We start from the raw sequence: 24,950 nt of genomic DNA, 5'->3' as shown, positions 1-24,950 counted from the left end.
AGTTGCAAAGTCACATAGCGAGGGGGGGGGGGGCGCGCAGGGCAATGTTCCCTCCAAGCGCAGTAATGGGAAAGGTCACGCGCGCAGGCCACTCACTGGCTTTTCCGTCGTAAGTACCGCGCGGGCCGTGCTGAAATTTAACAGGACCGCGCAGTAAAAGAAAGCGGCCGCGCGCAGCGAAGCGGGAAACGTTAGCAAAATACTGCGGATACTGGAAATCTGAAATAACAACAGAAAAAGCTGGAAAAACTCAGCAGGCCAGGCAGCATCCGTGGAGAGTGAAACAGTCAATGTTTCAGGTCGAAACCCTTCTTCACAGATGTTGCCTGGCCTGCTGAGTTTTTCCAGCTTTTTCTGTTGTTATTTGCAGGGAACGTTGATGCGGGGGAGGCTTTGCCTTACAAATGCGGCCACTGCATTGGTGCAAAACGGTGAGCCGAACGGGTCAAGGCCGAGGGCTGATGGCAAGGTCACCCGGTGCCCCCTGTAATCTTTCAGTGTTAATCCCCGACACGGGACTGGTGCTGATCCAATGTAATTGGTGCAAAAAAATATATTTTTGCTTGTTCCGAAGAATAAACTTTTTTTATCAGCCTTCACATTCATCGCCCCAACCCAGCCCTGCCTTTGCCTTGGAATCGGTGCAATGCAGCTGGTGCCTGTCTCCGCGCACTGCCTCTCCCTCCTCCCTGTTCCTAACCCCGCCCTCACTGATAACCAATGACCTACACTCCACTCAGTTCAGCTCCAGCAAAACGATTAGCCGACAGATCCTGTGGCCAGTAAGTACATGCCCGCAGTGCGCTGCAAATTACAACTTTTTTTCAAATGTTTAATTTTCTCTGGAAGCTGCGGCCCGGCAGTTTTTTTATGGAACCTCCGATCCCCGGCGGCATTGATCTAACACACCGAACAAAAAAAGCCGAGACCTTGACTCGTTGCCCGGCGACAGCTCAGAGCGCTGCCCTCTGCCAAAGGAGCGGCATTCCTGTCACTGTCCGCCACCGAGCCTCAGATCCTCTCCGCCCCGCGACACTCAAAATCAGAGGATCGGTGGCCTAGAAATTCCGCTGCGCGACACACAAAATAGATGCGATAGGACGCAATACGGGGGTGGCGTGCACATGCTCATTCTGCATTGAAAGAAAGAAAAGACTTGCATTTCTATAGCGCCTTCCACCACCTCAGGACGTCCCAAAGTGCTTTACAGCCAATGAAGTATTTTTGAAGTGTAGTCACTGTTGTAATGTAGAAAACATGGCAGCCAATTTGCACACAGCAAGCTCCCACAAACAGCAATGTGATAATGACCAGATAATCTGTTTTAGTGATGTTGATTGAGGGATAAATATTGGCCAGGACACTGGGGAGAACTCCCCTGCTCCTCTTTAAAATGGTGCCATGGGATTTTTTACGTCCACCTGAGAGAGCAGACAGGGCCTCGGTTTAACGTCTTATCCAAAAGATGGCACCTCCGACAGCGCGGCACTCCCTCAGCACTGCACTGGGAGTATCAGCCTAGATTTTCATGCCCTGGAGTGGGGACTTGAACCCATGAACCTACTGACTCAGAGGCGAGGGTGCTACCAACTGAGCCATGACTGACACTTGACGTGCGCTGCACACCATATTGGTTAGGGCGCCCTGAAGTCGTCCGAAATGCCCACCTGCACGGCTGGTTATGCAAATAGGGGGCTTAAGGTCGAAGAATACCAACACTCCAGGATTGTCCTGGAATCTCCAGGAATTGAAGATTAATCTGCCGGACACTGCTGCCAGCAAAAGCCCAGGAGAAAGATCCCATGGCACCATTTGAAGAAGACCAGAGGAGTTCATCCACTGTCCTGGCCAACATCTATCCCTCCTCCAACATCACTAAAAACAGATTATCCGGTCATTTATCTCATTGCTGTTTGTGGGATCTTGCTGTGCTCAAATTGGTTGCTGCGTTTGCCTACATAAGCGTTACTGCACCTCAAGTCACTTCATTGACTGCAAATCACTTTGGTATGTCTTTATGGTCTGAAAGGCGCTCTATAAGTGCAAGTTCTTTTTTTTACCGACACTTGGTAGCATTGTAATTAAAAAGAGGACTGTGATGTTATAGTGCAGAGAAGAATACGGTACGAGTGTGTTAACCGTACAGTGTGAGATCAGTGTGATTGTAATTCCTACCCTATTACATTTATACTGATCCCTCCACCCTTAAATTCTCTTCTTAATCAGACACCCGCCCAGTTTCTGTGTTGAATATTTACACCTGTTGGTACTCTAACCTTGGAGCACACGTACGTGGCACTTAGAGCAGTTTTAATCATAAGGGATAGTCAGTCCCTAGGGAATTTTGAAAACGTTAATTGAGAGTCAACTTAGCAAAAGAACATGAGGGGAGGTGAGAAGGTGAGTTGTTATGATCTGGAACGCGCTGCCTGAAAGGGCGGTTAACTTTCAAAAGGGAATTAGATAAATGAAGGGGAGAAATTTGCAGGGCTACGGGGAAAGAGCAGGGGGGAGAGGGACTAATTGGAGAGCTCTTTCAAAGAGCCGGCACTGGCACGATGGGCCGAATGGCCTCCTTTGGCACTGTAATAAGATACTATAATTGAGATGATTTTTAGAACCAGCTGCATGTCATTTTACAACTTGGACAGCAGAGGGCACCGGACAGCTTGAAATCTCAACTTTTCTCAGTTGGGTTATTTACCGGGTCGGCTGTGTGTTTGCAGAAGGGTTGTGACCCTTCCCACATGCCCATACCGGGCAATCACAGGCCGGGGGCCGGGGGGGGGGTGTGGGGGGTGGGGGATTAGGGTCACCAGCCCTCCAGGATTGGCCTGGAGTCTCCAGGAATCAAAGATTCTTCTTCTTAGGCAGTCCCTCGGAGCCGAGGATGACTTGCTTCCACATTAAAAATGAGCTCGCAGGTGACTGATGAGTCCAATGCGGGACCTACAGTCTCTGTCACAGGTGGGGCAGACGGTGGTTGGAGGGGCGGGTGGGTGGGGTGCTTGGGTTGACGTGCGCTCCTTGCGCTGCCTGCGCTTGGCTTCCGCTTGCTCCCAGTGAAGAGACTCGAGGTGTTCGGCGCCTTCCCGGGTGCATCTCCTCCACTTTGTGCGGTCTTGGGCCAGGGATTCCCAGGTGTCGGTGGGGATGTTGCACTTTTTCAAGGAGGCTTTGAGGGTGTCCTTGAAGCGTTTCCTCTGCCCACCTGGGGCTCTCTTGCCGTGCCGGAGTTCCGAGTAGAGCGCTTGTTTTGGGAGTCTTGTATCGGGCATGCGGACAATGTGACCCGTCCATCGGAGCTGATTGAGCGTGTCAAAGATTAATCTCCTGGACACGGCTGCGATCAAAAACCCCGGGAGAGAAATCATAGATAACGTTATTTTAAAAAATCTCAATTTCCTTTCAACACTTTTGTTTATTAGTTATTAAAATATTGGAGATGGGAGAAAAGGCTGTTTGATTGACAGTCAAGAATCATCCAATCGGATAACAAGAAGTCTGTTCGCTTTCCAATTGGCTGGGAAGACGGGGGTCGTGAATGATGGACGCATTGGGTGACCAATTGTGGGGCGGGGTTGGTTGGAGGTGGGAGTTGTGGATAACTTATCTGTCGAGACTATACTGATCCCCGTAACGAATTAGGCAACCAATGTGTTTATTTTTCAAAAGCATCAATACAATTCAAATTATAGTACAAACCCATCAGTATGATGCTTTTGCGAAAAATTGCCATTTAATTGACGGTGTGTAACTATCTCAAAACCCATATGTAATGAAACCGTCAGGAATATGTCCTACCCTGGAGGGGTAATGCTCCCCAGCGGCACCGCAAACTCACAAAAACTACCCGTGTCCTCTCCGTGAACGCTTCCAGGTTCTTCTGTGTGCTTACATCAAACGATCAATGCCCAGGACTCAACACCCATTGGAAAATATCATCGCGTTGTACATGAATGTCCCGGTGTTGAAAGAAAAAAAGACTTGCATTTCTACAGTGACTTTCACGACCACCGGACGTCCCAAAGCGCATTACAGCCAATGAAACACTTTTTGAAGTGGAGTCACTGTTGTAATGCGGGAAACGCGGCAGCCAATTTGCGCACAGCAAGCTCCCACACATAGCAATGAGTTAATGACCAGATAATCTGTTTCTTTAGTGATGTTAATTGAAGGATAAATATTGGCCAGTTCATCGGGGATAACTCGCCTGCCCTTCTTCGAAATAGTTGTTCTTCACCAGGCTGATACCTGGGATGGCAGGAATGACGTATGAGGAGAGATTGGATCGATTGGGCTTATATTCGCTGGAGTTTAGAAGAATGAGAGGGGATCTCATTGAAACCTATAAAATTCTAACAGGACTAGACAGACTAGATGCAGGAAGGATGTTCCTGATGGCGGGGGAGTCCAGAACCAGGGGTCACAGTCTAAAGATAAGGGGTAGGTCATTTAGGACAGAGATGAGGAGGAATTTCTTCACCCAGAGAGTGGTGAACCTGTGGAATTCTCTACCACAAAAGGCAGTTGAGGCCAATTCATTAAATATATTCAAGAAGGAGTTAGATATATTTCTTAAGGCTAAATGGATCAAGGGATATGGGGAGAAAGCAGGGACAGGGTACTGAATTTGGATGATCAGCCATGATCTCATTAAATGGTGGAACAGGCTCGAGGGGCCGAATGGCCTACTCCTGCTCCTATCTTCTATGTTTCTAGTGCCATGGGATCTATTTATGTCCACCTGAGAGAGCAGACGGGGCCTCGGTTTAACGTCTCATCCAAATGACAGCACCTCCGACAGTGCAGCACTCCCTCAGCACTGCACTGGGAGTGTCAGCTTAGATTTTATGTGCTCAAATCTCATGGAGTGGGGACTTTCAACCCTCAACCGTCTGACTCAGAGGCGAGAGTGCTGCCCATTGAGCCACAGCTGACAGGGACATGGCAGAGGGAGCTGCTCTGGACATTCTCCCACCCCGGGCAGCACCCCTTTAAGTGGCTCGGATTCCCTGAATTTCTTTCTCGGGAGCGATCATCATGAAAGGGGCCCAGCTGCCAGGTGGCTGCAGGCCAGCTCACTTGAGTCTGAAAAGCAAAACACGCCAAGCCAGTGCAAACTGGAATGGATGTAGGTCAGCATGGAATTTTCCGCGATTGTGTTTTATGGGCCTCTTCGCGTAGTCAAGGAGAAGACTTGAAATGGCTCTTAAAGTGCACCACACCTCCTTTATCAACTTGGCAGTCGTAGCTCTGTGGGTAGCACTCTCGACCTCCAAGTCTGAAGGTCATAGGTTCCGAGTCCCACTCCGTGAGACCTGAGCACAAAATCTAGACTGACACTTCAGTGCAGTGCTGAGGGAGCGCTGCACTGTCGGAGGTGCCGTCTTTCGGATGAGACGCTAAACTGAGACCCCGTCTGCCCTCTCGGTTGAATGTAAACGATCCAACTGCCACTATTCTGAAGAAGAGCAGGGGAGTTCTCCCTGATGGCCTGGGCCAATATTTATCCCTCAATCAACATCACTAAAAAGTCAGATTATCTGGTCATTATCTCATTGCTGTTTGTGGGAGCTTGCTGTGTGCAAATTGGCTGCCTTGTTTCCTACATTACAACAGTGACTACACTTCAAAAGTACTTTATTGGCTGTAAAGAACTTTGGGATGTCCTGAGGTTGTGAAAGGCGCTATAGAAATGCAAGTCTTTCTTTTTTTTATTGCCCATCCCTAATTGCCCTCGAGAAGGTGGTGGTGGGCCTTCTTCATGAACCGCTGCAGTCCATGTGGTGAAGGTACTCCCACAGTGCTGCTAGGCAGGGAGTTCCAGGATTTTGACCCAGCGATAGTGAAGGAACGGCCGATTTATGTCCAAGTCGGGATGGTGTGTGTGACTCGGCGGGGCTATAAAAGTCCCAGAGACCAGGTAAGGCCTCAGTGCGTCGGCGTGAATTCAACGGCAGCAACGGGGCTATAAAAGTCCCAGAGACCAGGTAAGGCCTCAGTGTGTCGGCGGGAATTTCAGCGGCAGCAGCGGGGCTATAAAAGACCCCAGAGACCAGGTAAGGCCTCAGTGTGTCGGCGGGAATTTCAGCGGCAGCAGCGGGGCTATAAAAGACCCCAGAGACCAGGTAAGGCCTCAGTGTGTCGGTGGGAATTCAGCGGCAGCAGCGGGGCTATAAAAGTCCCAGAGACCAGGTAAGGCCTCAGTGCGTCGGCGGGTGTTTCAGCGGCAGCAGCGGGGCTATAAAAGCCCCAGAGACCAGGTAAGGCCTCAGTGTGTCGGCGGGAATTTCAGCGGCAGCAGCGGGGCTATAAAAGGCCCCAGAGACCAGGTAGGTTTACCAGTCTCCAGTCTAGGAACTCTGAGGGAAGGAGAGAGGTAAAAAGTAATCCAAGTGTGACGTCACCAGAAAGCGGGTAAGTGATTGGTTGGTAAGTATTTCTCCCTTTTTAAGCTTAAATCTCTTTGGTTTATAGTTTCTAAGGTGTGATATTCACCATCTAGAATCGGGGCAGAGGGTATTTAAGAATAATATTAATAAATTTAATTAATTACATAGAATGGGAGATCAGGTGATGTGTTGCTGCTGCAATATGTGGGAGCTGGTGAACACCATTGATGCTCATGGTGATCACATTTGCAGTAAGTGTTGGCTGCTCGAGGAACTCCGGCTCCGTGTTGAAGAGCTGGAGTCCGAGCTTCAAACACTGAGACACATCAGGGAGGGGGAGAGTTACCTGGGCTCTGTGTATCACGAGGTATTCACACCAATTAGATTAATTAATTCAGATGTAGTCCATGGCCAGGGTCAGGATGGTGTGACTAGAAGTGAGGCAGGTACGGGGATCCAGGAGGAGCCGCAGCCCTTGCACTTGTCCAACAGGTTCGAGGCTCTTACTCCCTGTGAGGATGGGAACAGGGACTGCGGGGAGGATGAGCAACCTGGCCACAGCACCGTGGAGCGGGGGGCCATTCAAGTGGGGGGAGTTAAAAGAAATGTTGTAGTGGTAGGGGATAGTATCGTTAGGGGGATAGATAGAGTTCTTTGCAGCCGAGAGCAAGAGTCCCGAAGGCTGTGTTGCCTGCCCGGTGCCAGGGTTAAGGACATCTCCTCTGGACTGGAGAGAAACTTGGAGTGGGAGGGGGAGGATCCAGTTGTCGTGGTCCATGTTGGTACCAACGACATAGATAGGACAAGGAAGGAGGTTCTGCTGAGGGAGTTTGAGCAGCTAGGGGCCAAATTAAAAAGCAGAACCACAAGGGTGATAATCTCTGGATTATTACCTGAGCCACGAGCGAATTTGGCTAAGACAAATAAAATTAGAGAGTTAAATGCGTGGCTCAAAGACTGGTGTGGGAGAAATGGGTTTTGCTTCCTGGGACACTGGCACCAGTACTGGGGCAGGAGGGAGCTGTTCCGTTGGGACGGGCTTCACTTGGCCAGTGCTGGGACTAGAGTCCTGGCGGATCATATAACTAGGGCTGTAGAGAGGGCTTTAAACTAACTAGTGGGGGGGAGGTTCCTAGAGAGCAAATAATAAAAATGACAACAGAGAAGGTCATAGACTTAGGTAGCAGTGGGGAAATTAAAAACCAGAGCGTGTCAGGAAGGGACAGAAGGTATGGAGTAAAAGGTAAAGTAATAAAAAGGGCAAAAGCAGGAACTAAGTGTCACAAAACATATTTGAAAGTTCTCTATCTGAATGCACGTAGCATTCGTAACAAAATAGACGAGTTAATGGCACAAATAACTACATATGGGTATGATCTTGTGGCCATTACAGAAACATGGCTGCAGGGTGACAATGCCTGGGAATTAAACATACCAGGTTATTTAACGATCAGGAAGGACAGGCAGGAAGGAAGGGGAGGTGGGGTGGCTATGTTAATAAAGGAAGGAATCACTGTAATACAGAGAAATGATATTGGGTCAAAAGATCAGGATAATGAAACAGTTTGGGTGGAGGTAAGGAATAATAAGGGGGAAAAAACACTAGTGGGCGTAGTCTATAGGCCTCCGAACAGTGGCAACTCTGTTGGACGGAGTATCAATCAGGAAATAGTTGAGGCTTGTAATAAGGGAACATCTATAATTATGGGGGATTTTAACTATCATATTAATTGGACAAATCAAATTGGGCAGGGCTGCCTTGAGGATGAGTTCATTGAGTGTATTAGGGATGGGTTTCTTGAGCAGTATGTAACTGAACCGACCAGGGGGCAAGCAACCTTAGATCTGGTCCTGTGTAACGAGACAGGATTAATTAAAAATGTCCTAGTAAAGGATCCCCTTGGAATGAGTGACCATAACATGGTTGAATTCCATATTCAATTAGAGGGTGAGAAGGTTGGATCTCAAACAAGCGTGCTAAGCTTGAATAAAGGAGACTATGAAGGTATGAGAGCGGAATTGAGTAGAGTTGATTGGGAAAATAGATTAAAGGGTAAGACGATACATGATCAGTGGTGTACATTTAAGGAGTTATTTTACAACTTCCAAAAAAATATATATTCTACTGAGAAGAAAAGGGTGTAAAAGAAAAGACAGCCATCCGTGGCTAAGTAAAGAAATGAAGGATAGTATTCGACTAAAAACAAGGGCATATAAGGTAGCCAAATCTAGTGGGAGGATAGAGGATTGGGAAAACTTTAAAAGACAGCAAAAAATAACAAAAAGATTGATTAAGAAAGGGAAGATAGATTATGAAAGTAAATTAGCAAAAAATATAAAAACAGATAGTAAGAGTTTTTATAGTTATATGAAAAGAAAAAGGGTGGCTAAAGTAAATGTTGGTCCCTTAGAGGATGAGACCGGGAAATTAATGGTGGGAAATATGGAGATGGCAAAAACACTGAATGAATATTTTGTATCAGTCTTTACAGTAGAGGACACTAAAAATATCCCAACACTGGACAAACAGGGGGCTAAAGGGGGGGAGGAGCTAAACACGATCAAAATCACTAAGGAAGTGGTACTCGGTAAAATAATGGGACTCAAGGCAGATAAATCACCTGGACCTGATGGCTTACATCCTAGGGTCTTGAGGGAAGTGGCGGTAGGGATTGTGGATGCATTGGTAATAATTTTCCAAAACTCCCTGGACTCAGCAAAAGTCCCGGCAGACTGGAAAACTGCTAATGTAACGCCCTTATTTAAAAAGGGCAGTAGACAGAAGGCTGGAAACTATAGACCGGTTAGCCTAACATCTGTGGTAGGTAAAATTTTGGAGTCCATTATTAAGGAGACAGTAACAGGACATTTGGATAATCATAATTTAATAGGACAAAGTCAGCATGGTTTTATGAAGGGGAAGTCATGTTTGACAAATTTGCTGGAGTTCTTTGAGGAAGTAACATATAGGGTGGATAAAGGGGAACCAGTGGACGTAGTGTATTTAGACTTCCAAAAGGCATTTGACACAAAAGATTATTGCTTAAGATAAAAAATCACGGGATTGGGGGTAATATTCTGGCATGGATAGAGGATTGGCTATCTAACAGAAGGCAGAGAGTTGGGATAAATGGTTCATTCTCAGACTGGCAATCAGTAACTAGTGGTGTTCCGCAGGGGTCAGTGCTGGGTCCCCAACTCTTTACAATCTATATTAACGATTTGGAGGAGGGGACCGAGTGTAACATATCAAAGTTTGCAGATGATACTAAGATGGGAGGGAAAGTAGTGAGTGAGGAGGACATAAAAACCCTGCAAAGGGACATAGACAGGCTAAGTAAGTGGGCAGAGATTTGGCAGATGGAATACAATACTGGAAAGTGTGAGGTTATGCACTTTGGCAGGAAAAATCGTAGAACAAGTTATTATCTTAATGACAAGAAACTGGAAAGTACTGAAGTACAAAGGGATCTGGGGGTCCTGGTGCATGAAACTCAAAAGGTTAGTATGCAGGTGCAGCAAGTGATTAAGAAGGCCAATGGAATGTTGGCTTTCATTGCTAGGGGGATAGAATATAAAAATAGGGAGGTATTGCTTCAGTTGTACAAGGTATTGGTGAGACCGCACCTGGAATACTTAAGAAAGGACATACTTGCTCTCGAGTCAGTACAAAGAAGGTTCACTCGGTTAATCCCGGGGATGAGGGGATGGACATATGAGGAGAGGTTGAGTAGATTGGGACTCTACTCATTGGAGTTCAGAAGAATGAGAGGCGATCTTATTGAAACATATAAGATTGTGAAGGGGTTGGATCGGGTGGATGCGGGGAGGATGTTCCCGATGATGGGTGAAACTAGAACTAGGGGGCATAGTCTTAGAATAAGGGGCTGCTCTTTCAAAACTGAGATGAGGAGGAACTACTTCACTCAGAGGGTGGTAGGTCCATGGAATATGCTGCCCCAAAAAACTGTAGAAGCTACATCATTACATAAATTTAAAGCAGAAATAGACAGTTTCCTAGAAGTAAAGGGAATTAAGGGTTACGGGGAGCGGGCAGGAATTTGGACATGAGTCCAGGTTCGGATCGGACATGGCCCTGTGGGTAGCGGAGCGAGCCCAGGGGCCATGTAGCCTGATCCTGCTCCTATTTCGTGTGTCTAATTCTGTTAGATTCAGGAGATGGTTCTGTGATAGTGGATTGGCGGTTAGGATCAGATCAGCCATGATCTTATTGAATGGCGGAGCAGGCTCGAGGGGCCGATTGGCCTACTCCTGCTCCTATTTCTTATGTTCTTATGTTCTTATGAACTTGGGAGGTGATTGAGGAGACTAGGCCTATATTCTCTAGAGTTTAGAGGAATGAGAGGTGATCTCATTGAAACATACAAAATTCTTACTGGGCTTGACAGGGTTGATGCAGGGAGGATGTTTCCCCGGGCTGGGGAGTCTAGAACCAGGGGTCACAGTCTCAGAATAAGGGGTCGGCCATTTAGCACTGAGATGAGGAGAAATTTCTTCACTCAGAGGTTGGTGAATCTTTGGAATTCTCTACCCCAGAGGGTTGTGGAGGCTCAGTCGTTGAGTATAATCAAGACAGAGATCGATAAGATTTTTTGGATATTAAGGGAATCGAGGGATATGGGGATCAGGCAGGAAGTTGAGGTCGAAGATCAGCCATGATCTTATTGAATGGTGGAGCAGGCTCGAGGGGCCGAATGGCCGACTCCTGCTCCTATTTTTTATGTTCTTATGTGATGGTGTTCTGCTGCTCTTGTCCTTCTAAGTGGAGGAGGGGGGCGGGTCTGGGAAGTGCTGCTGGAGACTACAGTGTGTGACAAACACAAAGACCACGGGGAAACAAAAGCTATTTTTCCTGCTCACTGTGATGTAACAGCCGGTGATAACTGCAGCTGAAATAAATGACTAGTTATAGACCGCTGGCATTGTGGGTAGAATATTGGGTTGCCATGGGGCTGCTGGGCTTGTTGTTTACACCTCCCTGCTGCAGAATTCATTTAAACTGACTCATTTTCCATTAAAAGTGAGGCACCTGTGTCGATAATTTCATTCCGTTGGCCCAGTGCCAGCAATGACAGGCTGCTCTCACTCGACTGCAAGTATTTGGTTGTTATTTTCGCACAATGCTGATTATGAAGGAGGTCGGGGAGTGGGGGAGGGGGGGGCGGGTGGCAGGGGATGTTTTAATTAAACCAAGTGCATGAAATATATTTAAGGGGCATTACATTGTGCTGTGTAATCTTCTGCCGGTTAGTCTCAGGGTGGGCTTTATGGCTTTACTCATTAACGATGGGATTCGGGCCTTGTACTGGAGTCAGCTTCCCCGTGGGCACACGACAGACTCCTCACAGATCTGCTGATGGTTCGAGGATGTGTTTTGGTTGAAGCCAGTTTGTTTTTCTGCTTTCGATTCTTCCCCCTACCTGTTTTCCCCTTTATTCTCTTCCCCCAGCCGTGCTCTGTGGCCCCCCCCACCCCCCATCCACCCCCTCCAGCTGTGAAATCTTTGCCGTCTGGCTCCTCCTCGGGGAGGCGTTGCCTCTGGCCAGTCGCACCGGATCCACCGATGCTAGCCTTCTTTAGGACCTCGCCCAAGTGGCCGTTCTTTACTTGTGCACCGACACGGTGAAGGCTGGGCTTTCTCCCGCCTTTCCAACCGCCCCCCACCCTGATCGAGGCGGGGACGAGGCAGGGCTTCCTCCCGCCCCCTAGATGACCCCCTCAGCCTCGCTGGATGGATTCACCAGCGGAGCCACGAGGGGTGCTCTGGCAAGTCCAGATACATCAGGCCGGTTTCTGCCCGTGGCCTTCAGGTTTTTCCAAACTCCCACTTCTGACAAACATTTTTTTTTCCCGATTTGAATGATCAAACGCAATGTGGCAGGATCTGGGTTCCCACCCTGTCAGGCTAACCCGTCACGCGGTGCCGACAGCTGTGCCCAGTGACTGCTGCCTAAGCCTCGGGGCAGCGATCCAGCCAGATTGCTTCACCCAGCAGCTGGCCTGAGACATCTGACATGTCTCACATGGTGCATTTAATAAGAAGACACTGTGGGCCCCACATTCTGTCAGAAAAGCTAAATCACATCAATGACCCTTTTAGTAAAAGAAAGAACTTGTATTTCTACAGCGCCTTTCACAACCTCAGGACGTCCCAAATTGTTTTACAGCCAATGAAGTACTTTTGAAGTCTAGTCACTGTTGCAATGTGGGAAACGCGCCAGCAGATTTACGCACAGCAAGCTCCCACAAACAGCAACGTCTTTCTTTCTTTCTTTCTCTCTCTTTCTTTCCCCATTCCCTGGTCAGCTGTCACTCAGTGGGCAGCACACTCGCCTTTGAGTCAGAAGGCTGTGGGTTCAAGTCCCACTCCAGAGACTTGAGCATATAAAGCTAGGCTGACACTCCCAGTGCGGTGCTGAAGCAGTGTTGCACTGTCGGAGGTGCCGTCTTTCGGATGAGACGCTAAACCGAGGCCCCGTCTGCTCTCTCAGGTGGATGTAAAAGATCCCATGGCTACTATTTCGAAGAAGAGCAGGGGAGTTCTCCCTGGTGTCCTGGGCCAATATTTATCCCTCAACCAACACAACAAAAACAGATTATCTGGTCATTCTCACATTGCTGTTTGTGGGAGCTTGCTGTGCGCAAATTAGCTACCATGTTTCCCACATTACAACAGTGGCTACACTCCAAAAAGTACTTCATTGGCTGTAAAGCGCTTTGAGACATCCAGTGGTCGTGAAAGGCGCTATATAAATGCAAGTCTTTTTTTCTCCTCTCACCATGTCTACATTCTGCTTGCTATCTGCTGCTCCAGTAATCCCTCTAACTGGAACACCAGCCTCAATCCCCTCTTTACATCTATAACGCTATTTAATCGTATTTGCGCTATTAGGAATGTTTCCAAGCAGAAAGCGTTTAAGCTTTAAAAATAATCCCAGTTCCCGTTTTAATTTATTTATTGTTTCTTTTGTGTGGAGGTCTGAAAAAGGATTTTGGCACCGAGTGCTACTTCCTGGACAGTGTACAACTTGATCCTGTCTACGCTCAAGGTTGCTATGGCTTCACGTTGCCATGGAAATGGTTCTTACTTGTTCCAGCGGGATGACTAGAAAGGACCCTCCACCAGCAGTCTCGGTTACTATGGCGAGGAACTTGGGGTTGATGGCACAGAAGTGGTTGTCATGGACGTTCTTGGTGATGCAGATGCCGTCGAAGCAGTGCTCCCGGTTAGCCGCTTTCCCGTAAACATTCCGAAACTTGGAGCTGCGGTACTGTGGGCGCCATGACATCTGCCGAGCAAGTGCAACAAAAATGTGTTAATGTGGTGCACCAGGGGACTCCCGCTCACAGCTAACACTCAGTGGCAGCAAGCACAAGGTGAAGCAAATTCAGCCCAATGTCCCACTATTCAATTCAATTCAATTCAATTCAAATCGCTTTATTGGCATGATGACAAGGTACATCTTATGTTGCCAAAGCATCGAAAAACATTTATGGTTGAACACATTTATGGTTGAACCATAAACGCAGATCTATCCGTGGCTCACTGTGCATCTGACACCAGTCAGTGAAATGTAGGAGGCCTATCACCCTCTGCCTCACTGGAGCTGCTCCCTTAACACCGGCACACAGTTAGGCAAAACAGAAGAGAGACTTCCCGCGGTTGTGAATCGATTCACCAGGATTTCCCTACTTCTGACAAAATCGTAACTACATTCTTTTGCAACACTTTTACAATTTCACTAGCAATAATGAACAGGCCAAATCTTACTCCACAAATAATAGAATCATACAGCACAGAATAGAAACATAGAAGATAGGAGCAGGAGTAGGCCATTCGGCCCCTCGAGCCTGCTCCGCCATTTAATGAGATCATGGCTGATCATCCAAATTCAGTACCCTGTCCCTGCCTTCTCCCCATATCCCTTGATCTCTTTAGCCTTAAGAAATATATCTAACTCCTTCTTGAATATATTTAATGAATTGGCCTCAACTGTCTTCTGTGGTAGAGAATTCCACAGCTTCACCACTCTCTGGGTGAAGAAATTCCTCCTTATCTCAGTCCTAAATGACTTACCCCTTATCCATAGACTGTGACCCCTGGTTCTGGACTCTCCCGCCATCGGGAACATCCTTCCTGCATCTAGTCTGTCTAGTCCTGTTAGAATTTTATAAGTTTCAATGCGATCCCCTCTCATTCTTCTAAACTCTAGCGAATACAAGCCCAATCGACCCAATCTCTCTTCATACGTCATTCCTGCCATCCCAGGTCATTCCTGCCATACTTCTGACAAAATCGTAACTACAGGAAACTTTGTTATATCCGGCACCGACGGGACCGAGCTGTTGCCGATCTATCAAAACTGCCGGACATACAAAGTTAATGTTGAAGCATACGGAGGTTTTCATCTCCGTATCTGACAACAAACACTGTTGCTTAGCAACAGCTTGTAAACAGTCGGCCCGTACCTTGGAAGCATCTCTGTAGCTTAGCAACAGCTTCAGAGAGACTTTCCAGAGCCTGATTGTTGAAAACAAAGCCACGAGAAGAAAAAAAACCTAACAAAACGGCTCCTGATTTCTGCCGGTAGATCGAGATTTCCGGACATACAACCTCCGGATAAACCAAAGTTTCCTGTACATTCTTTTACAACACTTTTACAATTTCACTAGCAATAACGAACAGACCAAATCTTACTCCACAAATCATAGAATCATACAGCACGGAATGAGGCCATTCGGCCCATCGTGCCTGTGTCGGCTCTGTGAAAGAGCTCTCCAATTAGTCCCACTCCCCCCTGCTCTTTCCCCATAGCCCTGCAAATGTTTCCTTTTCAAGTATTTATCCAATTCCCTTTTGAAAGTTATTATTGAATCTGCTTCCACCGCCCTTTCAGGCAGCGCGTTCCAGATCACAACACGCTGCGTAAAATAAACTCTCACCCCCCCCGGCTGTTTTTGTCTGATAATCGGCTCCCTTGTCCCTGTAACCTCATGGTTTTGAAGTCAAAGCTCCTGATCTAACTCATTCTTTCCCACAGCCTGAAGACTGGAATTTATTCCCTCCTTCACTCTGCTGCACTCCTACAATCTACAGACTGAAAAAACCTAAACTTAGCATATACTAACGGCGACACAGTTTCTTATCAACCGTGGCTCCGTGGGTAGCACACTCGCCCCTGAGTCAGTAGATTGTGGGCTCAAGTCCCCATTCCAGAGATTTGAGCACAATAAATCCAGGCTGACACTCCATTGCAGTGCTGCGGGAGTGCTGCACTGTCAGAGGTGCCGTCTTTCAGATGAGATGTCAATCCGAGGCCCTGTTTTCTTTCTCAGGTGGGTGTAAAAGATCCTGTGGCACTATTTTGAAGAAGAGCAGGGGAGTTATCCCTGGTGTCGTGACCAATATTTATCCCTCATTCAACATCACTAAAACAGGTTATCTGGTGATTATCACATTGCTGTTTGTGGGAGCTTGCTGTGCGCAAATTGGCTGCTGTGTTTACTACATTATAACAGTGACTCCACTTCAAAAAGTGCTTCATTGGCTGTAAAGTGCTTTGGGACGTCCGGTGGTCGTGAAAGGCGCTACAGAAATGCAAGTCTTTCTTTCTTTTCATATTTTGTCGCCTACTCGCTTCAGTCCCACAGGACAGGTCTCAGCCCTTCACCTCTGATGGAAAGTAGATTTTGGGCAGAAGCTGGGTCGTTCAGCACCAGTACAGTACAGGAGATCGCTAGAAGCAAGTGCGGACACAGAAGCAGTGGTGCCATGTCGTAACTGCGACACGCGCGCTCGTGCCTAGCGAGGGTCTTGCGATTTCTGCCCTTGTATCTCAAGCGCCACCTGTGATGACATTAAATCTCGAGTGCGAATGGCCACCATCATCACCACCAACCCCCTCAATCAAATTGGGGCAGTATGCACATTTATTACAAATTTAGTTCAATGATTTCAAAGCATTAATCTAATCTCCGGTTTGAGGCACCAATTATAAACTGCTTAAGCTTTGCTATTACAGCTCTAATACTGTTGGAATCCCACACGAGATTAATACTTCATAATAGTCTCCAGACAATATTAGTCAACCATTAGAATCATTTTTAATTATCCCACAGCCTTGTAATCACTCCAGTGTATCCCTACTCTTGCAGCATATGTAAAATAAGAAATTTATACAGCACCTTTCACAACTTCAAGGTGTCCAAAAGCACTTCACAGCCAACAAAGTACTTTTGAAGTGTAGTCACTGTTTTACAACAGGAAAGGCGGCAGCCAATTTGTGCACAGCAAGCTCCCACAAACAATGATAAGATAACGGCCAGATAATTTGCTTTAAAGATGTTGGTTGAGGGATAAATATTGGCCAGGACACCGGGGAGAACCTCGCTGCTTTTCTTCAAAATAGTGGCCACGGGATCTATTACATCCACCTGATAGAGCAGACGGGGCCTCGGTTTAACGTCTCATCTGAAAGACGGCAACTCTGATAGTGCAGCACTCCCTCAGCACTGCACTGGAGTGTAAGCCTAGATTATGGTGCTCAAGTCTCTGGAGTGGGACTTTGAACCCACAACCTTCTGACTCAGAGGAGACAGCTGTACGGATGTAGCACTACAATGCCAGTGAATCGAGTAATTATGTGGTAGCACTGGGCCACAGCTGACAAAATGACCTGAAAGAACTCAATAAGTTACATCTAAGTCTATATGCAGCATGGGTGAAAGCATGGGTGAAACTTAACCCAATGGGCAGAACAACTTCATCTGCTAATCAGCTTCTGAAATAAAATAAAAAAAATTTGTGTTTTGCTTGTAATCAGTGAAGTGTAACAAAAGTGTTTTGGAGGAATAATGGAAGCTGCATTCCTGACCTGTCTGTGTAGGCCGAGGTCTCAGCCTGGTACTGTGGTGATTGACAGCACCCAGTTATACGGGTAGCAGGAGATTACATTAGCCGTCAGAGCTGTGCCTCTTGAGGTGGTGCCTCGCTCCATTGGGGTGCATGAGCGCCACCTCGGTTACAGCACAGGGTAGCCTCGGTTACCGCACAGCGCAGCCTCGGTTACAGCGCAGCCTCGGTTACCGCACAGCGCAGCCTCGGTTACAGCACAGCGCAGCCTCGGTTACCGCACAGCACAGCCTCAGTTACAGCACAGCGCAGCCTCGGTTACAGCACAGCGCAGCCTCGGTTACCGCACAGCGCAGCCTCGGTTACAGCACAGCGCAGCCTCGGTTACCGCACAGCGCAGCCTCGGTTACAGCACAGCGCAGCCTCGGTTACAGCACAGCGCAGCCTCGGTTACAGCACAGCGCAGCCTCGGTTACCGCACAGCGCAGCCTCGGTTACCGCACAGCGCAGCCTCGGTTACAGCACAGCGCAGCCTCGGTTACAGCACAGCGCAGCCTCGGTTACAGCACAGCGCAGCCGTGGTTACCGTACAGCGCAGCCTTGGTTACAGCACAGCGCAGCCTCGGTTATAGCACAGCGTTGCCGATATGCGGTGGGGGGAGGAGAGGGGGGTCTGGTAACAGAGCTGGGATCAAAAGGCAGCAGAATAAAATAATCACTTACTGCAGATGTCAGAATAACTCCTCCCAATGCTGTTTAACTACCTTCAAAGGGGCGCACAAAGAAAAAAATATTTGGTAGTCAAATAAAAAAAAGTTTGCCACGAAGACAGCCCTCCCTCTAAAATGACTTTTCTTTTTCGCAGTCACGGTATATGTGGAATGTGAAGTTCTGTTTGTTCACAGATGACTTCATTCCTCGTGATTTACGGGGTAAATTAAATCAGTAACGGGTAAGGGCGAAACCCATTCTTTTCATCTCACTGCCGAGGATTCTCAATTCCCCGGGATTGGCTTTTATTGGACGCAGTGCTGTACAGACGGGCTGACCTAACAATGGAACCAGATGAACTCCAAGAACACACTTCCTGCATGAATGAGGCAATCCAGGGAAAAACAACAGTCCCGCTCTTCCTGCAATTACAGGAAAGCCAAAAACAGAAATGGACAAGTGTTGGACTCCCTGATGTGCTGGACAGCTGGCTGTACAAGGTGCCCTTGCAGATACAATCGCCACCACTCAACGCGTACACATTTAAAACGGGCACTCACTTATATCAGCCAATAAGCAATAACCATTATTCATTTGCATTAATGCCAATTTCAGACTTGCTGGTTACAGCATCTTAAGTGCTCCATTTATTTCGGGCAGAAGCAGCTGTGCTTACTCATTCGTTTGTACCTCATTAAAGGTTGTACAGGGCCTTGGTGAGACCACACCTTGAGTATTGCGTGCAGTTTTGGTCGCCTTATCTGAGGAAGGATGTTCTTGCCATGGAAGGAGTTCAGCGAAGATTCACCAGGCTGATACCTGGGATGGCAGGAATGACGTATGAGGAGAGATTGGGACGATTGGGTTTGTACTCGCTGGAGTTTAGAAGAATGAGAGGGGATCTCATTGAAACCTATAAAATTCTAACAGGACTAGACAGACTAGATGCAGGAAGGATGTTCCCGATGGTCGGGGAGTCCAGAACCAGGGGTCACAGTCTAAGGATAAGGGGTAAGCCATTTAGGACAGAAATGAGGAGGAATTTCTTCACCCAGAGAGTGGTGAACCTGTGGCATTCTCTACCACAGAAGGCAGTAGAAGCCAATTCATTAAATATATTCAAGAAGGAGTTGGATATATTTCTTAAGGCTAAAGGGATCTAGGGGTATGGGGAGAAAGCAGGGACCGGGTACTGAAATTGGATGATCAGCCATGATCGCATTGAATGGCGGAGCAGGCTCGAAGGGCCGAATGGCCTACTCCTGCTCCTCTCTTCTATGTTTCTATGTCATGCTGTGGCTCAGTTGGTAGCACCCTCGCCTCTTGAACCATAAAAGTCTATGTGGTTCATAGACCCACTCCAGAGACTTGAGCACAAAATCCAGGCTGACACTCCTCAGTGCAGTACTGAGGGAGCGCCGCACTGTCAGCAGGTGCCGTCTTATCGGATTAGATGTTAAACCGAGGCCCCGTCTGCTCTCTCAGCTGGATGTATAAGATACCAGGGCACTATTTCAACGAAGAGCAGGGAGTTCTCCCCGGTGTCCTGGGGCCAATATTTATCCCTCAACCAACATCACTAAAAACAGATGATCTGGTCATTATCACATTGCTGTTTGTGGGAGCTTGCTGAGTGCAAATTGGCTGCCACGTTTCCCACATTACAACAGTGACTACACTTCAAAAGTACTTCATTGGCTGTAAAGCGCTTTGGGACGTCCTGCAGTTGTGGAAGGCGCTCTATAAATGCAAGTCTTTCTTTTCTTTTTTCTCTTTCATTAAATCCGCCTCCGTATTCAGTCCTTTCTTCTGGTTTACTTTGGAGTGTTCTCCCCTTAAGTATTTATCCAATTTCCTTTTGAAAATTACTATTGAATCTGCTTCCACCACCCATTCAGGCAGTGCATTCCAGATCACAACAACTCGCTGCGTAAAAAAATGTCTCCTCATTTCCCCTATGGCTCTTTTGCCAATTACCTTAATCTCCTCTGGTTACTGACCCTTCTGCCACTGGAACCAGTTTCTCCTTATTTATTCTATTCATGATTTTGAACACCTCAATTAAATCTCCTCTTAACCTTCTCCTCTCTAAGGAGAACAATCCCAGCTTCTCCAGTCTCTCCACGTCATCGAAGTCCCTCAACCCTGGTACCAAAAATGTGGAAATGTCAACTTTGCAAGAAGAACAAACTATAACCGATGTGGAAAGAACACGCGAAGCAAAGCTGACATCTGTTCATTGTTGTCATGTAGGGAGATGTTTCAGCTAATTTGCACACAGCAAGGTCACACAAACAGCAAGTGAGGCGAAAAACCAGCTCATCTGCTTTTGGTGGAGCTGGTTGAGGGAGGAATGTTGACCAGGACACTGGGAGAAGTCCCTGCTCTTCTTCGAATAGTGCCAAGGAGTCTATTGCATTCATCGGAAGAGAACTGGATCTCAGTTTAACATCTCATCTAAAAGACTCCTCTGACAGTGCAGCGTTCCTTCAGTGTTGTGGTGGAATGGCAGCCCGGATTATGTACACATTTCCCATTTCAGGTACCTGGTGTCAGCATCAAGAAATTCCCAGGTCATGTAGAGTTCAGTTAGATGTAGAGTTAAGCTCCCTCTTAAGTGCCCCAACAACGGGCCTTAGCATTCAGTCTTATAAAAGCAACCCTATCACCAGTGTAGCATTTTTCTGATTCACACACCAGCCACCCAGTGCTCTGTCTGAGTGAGATTGCTAAGTGTCTAATTAGAGTTGAATTCTGCTGTGGACCCATGGAACTGGACTGAGTCCGTCCAAAACCATTTCACATAGGATTCATAGAGCTAGTAGACAGTATTGAAATCATTGGAAATAAAAATCGGGAGTAATGTAAAACGGGCTGCCGACTCGCTATCACCTGTTTGACATCATCGCACCAAGTCAAGATCAACTCCATTGTCTGTTTCATTGGGTTAAACTTTAGATGGGGTGCCAATCAAGCGGGCTGCTTTGTCCTGGATGGTGTTGAGCTTCTTGAGTGTTGTTGGATCTGCACTCATCCAGGCAAGCAGAGAATATTCCATTACATTCCTGACTTGTGCCTTGTAGATGGTGGAAAAGCTTTGGGGGATCAGGAGGTGAGACATTCGCCGCAGAATACCCAGCCTCTAACCTGCTCTTGTAGCCACAGTATTTATGTGGCTGGTCCAGTTAAGTTTCTGTTCAATGGTAACCCCCAGGATGTTGATGGTGGGGGATTTGACGATGGTATTGCCATTGGATGTCAAGGGGCAGTGGTTAGACTCTCGCTTGTTGGAGATAATCATTGTCTGGCATTTGTGTGGCGCGAATGTTACTTACCACTTATCAGCCCAAGCCTGAATGTTGTTCAGGTCTTGCGGCATGCGGGCATGAAATGTTTCATTATCTGAAAAGTTGCGAATGGAACTGAACACTATGCAGTCATCAGTGAACACCCCCACTTATGACCTCATGATGAAGGCAAGGTCATTGATGAAGCAGCTGAAGGTGGTTGGACCTAGGAAACTGTCCTGAAGAACTCCTGCAGCAATGTCCTGGGGCTGAGATGATTGGCCTCCAACAACCACAACCCTCTTCCTTTGTGCTAGGTATGCCTCCAGCCAGTGGAGAGTTTTCCCTGATTCCCATTGACTTCAGTTTTACTAGGGCTCCTTGATGCCACACTCGGTCAAATGCTGCCTTGATTTCAAGGACAGTCACTCTCACCTCACCTCTGGGATTCAGCTCTTTCATCCATATTTGGACCAAGGCTGTAATGAGGTCTGGAGCCGAGTGATCCTGGCTAAATTCCTTGGTGCCCGCTTTTAATTTGTACAGGTCATCTGGTTTTTACTGGTGGTGCTCTCCTTGGGCTTGGTGTTGTTCTGTTGGCATTGGGCTTCAGCCAACCTCACCCTCGTCAGCCCAAGTGTAACAGGATATTTACTGAAGCTTGACTGCTCAGCCATGTCTTGAGCTATAGTGTGCACCCAAGGGACCCTGGAGTACAGACACACAACACCCATTGGCTCGCTAGAAGCATTCCATGATTGGTGGGCGATGGATGGGATTGACTGTTTTCTTCAACCTGGTGATTGTAATTTAAGCTCCCATTCATTTATTTTAGGATATTAGTTTGGACAGATCACCTGCTCTTGTTAACGGTGGCGGTGGTGGCATTTGTGGGTGTTTATGATGGCATTGGGCTTGCCCAGTCTCACCAATAATTGGTCTGTACACTCGCTGAGACACAAACTGAAGTAACGGAGCAGCTGTAACTGCTCATTCCACACCATTACTACCGAGATCACCTGTCCCTTAGAAGCTCACTTCAATTGCTAAAAGATTTACGTGGGATGTTGCCAAGGACCTACCAATGAATTGTCAATGACCATCTATCAGTTGTCTACATCGAAAGGATCATTGTCACTTCATGCCAGAAGGATGAATGAGTACAACATCGTCAATGCGGCCCTTCTTTATATACGAGCGTACCAAAGCGTCAGACAGGAGAAAACAAACTGGCCTACTGGGTGATTTCCAGTTTCAAAAGACCAATATCTTCCCATCGTTGACCTCCCCTGGCAGTGGAGGAATGAATAGGCTCACGTTCATACTTTGCCACGTCATGCAATCAGAACGCTTTTTAATATTTAATGGCTCGAGGTTCGGATTGTCACTTTGTAAACACACAGAGAAGTTTTACACTTTCGTGGCTGTCATTTTCTCTGTGTGCTATTTTATATGGATTAACGATGACATTACATTAGTACAGACAGGAGTCTGTGTAAACACATTACCTGCTGTGCTAAAAATATTCCACAGGGTAAACTAAACCTATGGGAGTTTAAAGGTAGATGCAAGGCTGCATTTACACTACAACTGTAGTGTCATTCTAAAACCGTTTCACTTCCCAACAATACTACAGTTTTATAGGCGTAAGAATTGGTCTGAGCCTGGCCCCAGCCTTGGGATGTTGACACTAAGTGTAGCATCTCTACCAGGTCTGTGCGCGGTAAGAACAACAAGGTGGAAGGATTGGCAAATTGAAAATGGAGACACGGATTTTGAAATCAGTTTATTCGGACACAGGGAGATTGCCGAGGGCTGGCAGATGGGAATGTGGCGCTTGGCGTGAGGGAAGACCAAGGCTGCACCATTCTGCATTGGGTGGAGTTTGCGGGGGGGGGGGGGGGGGAGTGTTCGGTTAGAATGGAACCCACAACACAAAAACTGCCCCCAATTCGACATTAATTGGAAACCTTGCCAAGAGTGGCCATCTGATGATACCATTGGGAAATGGTGCAGTAGGGGATGCTTTTCCGAAGTTTTGGGGAGATTGGGGAGGTGGGCGGTGTGGGGGCTGAGGCACTCTGTTGGGGTGGAGTTTTATTCTGCATCTTACCATGCTGCACCTGACCTAGGAGTGTTGAAGCTCACACTGTGCCAAAATTAGAAAGTGTCCCATTCTCCAGCACGAACGTCCTTCACTTTGATGAGCAGAAAATCCCTCTCCCCAAAAATAACTTAAAGAAAAACAAGTCTGGTAAACATTTAAATGAGAGAAAGACTTGCATTTATATAGCACCTAATCTCACCTCTCAGAATCACTAAAAATTGCTTTACATGCAATTAATGAATTTGAAGAACAGCGATTGTTGTTACGTAGGAAAACGTGGCAACCATTTTGCGCACAACAAGATTCCACGAACAGCAATGAGCTGAATGACCAGCTAATCTGTTTTTGGGGGTAAATGTTAAGAAGAGATGCAACACTTTGCAGTTACTGCCCTATCCAGTGACTTATTTAATTGAATAGTGCAGTCTTCAGTCAATCCTAAACGTAGAGGGGCTGAATCTCGGTGGGGATTCTCCCGCTGGACAACCATTTTCCCCTTTTTTCCAGGGTTTCTGTGACTCTCCGCCAAAGTTATGGTGGACCAGTGGGAAAATCCCAGTGGAAATCTGCCCCCAGCACAACTAAAGGTTCACATCTTCTTAGGTTACTTCTGAAACTTTCGTTGCCAGAAGCTTAATGGGAATGTAATTTTATATCATCTGAAGTTCAAATTTGCTGGAGAAATAATTGATCCAGCAAAAGCTTAAAAACGCACACACACACACACACACACACCTCAGCCCTTCTCGCCTGAGTCAGAAGGTCGTGGGTTTAAGCCAAACTCCAAGTCTTTAGCTTGTAATCTGGGCTGATGTTTCAGTGCAGTGTTGAGGAGTGCTGCATTGCTTAAGGTGCAACCTTCAGATGAAATGTTAAAGCGAGACCCTGTCTGGCTCTGGTTGAGGTACATGTTAAAGATCCCATGACGATAGTTTGAAGAAGAGCAGGGAGCCCTCTAGGTGTCCTGCCCAGCATTCATCCCTCAACCAATGCCAAAATGGAAATAATGCCTTTAAGAGGAAGCTAGAGAAGTGCGTGAGGAAGAGAGGAACAGAAGCATATTTAGGGTGAAATGAAATAGGGTGGGAGGAGGTTCATGTGGAGCATAAACACCGGCATAGACCTGTTCGGCTGAATGACCGGTTTCTGTGCTGTAAATGCTATGTAATCAAAAAAAATAATTAGTTGGTCATTCATCACGTTGCTATTTGTGGGATCTTGCTGTGTGTAAAGTAACTGCACTTGCCTACATAACAAGAGTGACTGCACTTTGAAATAATTAATTGTATGTGAAACACTGAGATGTTCCCAAGAGATATGATTAAGCGTAATATAAGCCCCCAAGTTATTCTTCCTTCTCAAAATCAACAGCCTGGAATGAGGAAACAAATTGTTAAATCTGCCTTAGCGACAAGGTTAACTATAACAATGAGATTTCTTATGCAGGGCTGTGCAAACTGGGAGTGAGATAAAGGGTCGCGTGCAAGACATTATCTACCCCAGTCTGGTATGGGACCATCAATCTTTCTCCATTTGAGTGCAAGTTGTAAAGAGGAGACATTGGGTGCTTTCCAAGA

At 47.1% G+C, this 24,950-nt stretch overlaps 1 protein-coding gene across 2 annotated transcripts in view; it reads right to left on the bottom strand.

Moving 5' to 3' along the window:
- coro2ba (coronin, actin binding protein, 2Ba) overlaps nt 1-24,950 on the bottom strand; it is a 248,999-nt gene that overhangs the window by 75,477 nt on the left and 148,572 nt on the right. For both annotated transcript variants that reach the window (XM_085968481.1, XM_085968482.1), the window contains exon 2: nt 13,505-13,705. In XM_085968481.1, coding sequence (XP_085824607.1) covers nt 13,505-13,705 — 201 coding nt within the window. The remainder of the gene's footprint in view (nt 1-13,504; nt 13,706-24,950) is intronic.

This window comes from Somniosus microcephalus, chromosome 27 (assembly GCF_052327205.1).
Source record: "Somniosus microcephalus isolate GS21.2 chromosome 27, FLI_Smic_1.0, whole genome shotgun sequence".
NCBI lineage: Eukaryota > Metazoa > Chordata > Chondrichthyes > Squaliformes > Somniosidae > Somniosus > Somniosus microcephalus.
The sequence above is the reverse complement of the archived record's forward strand: the minus strand, read 5'-3'. Positions and strand labels throughout refer to the sequence as shown.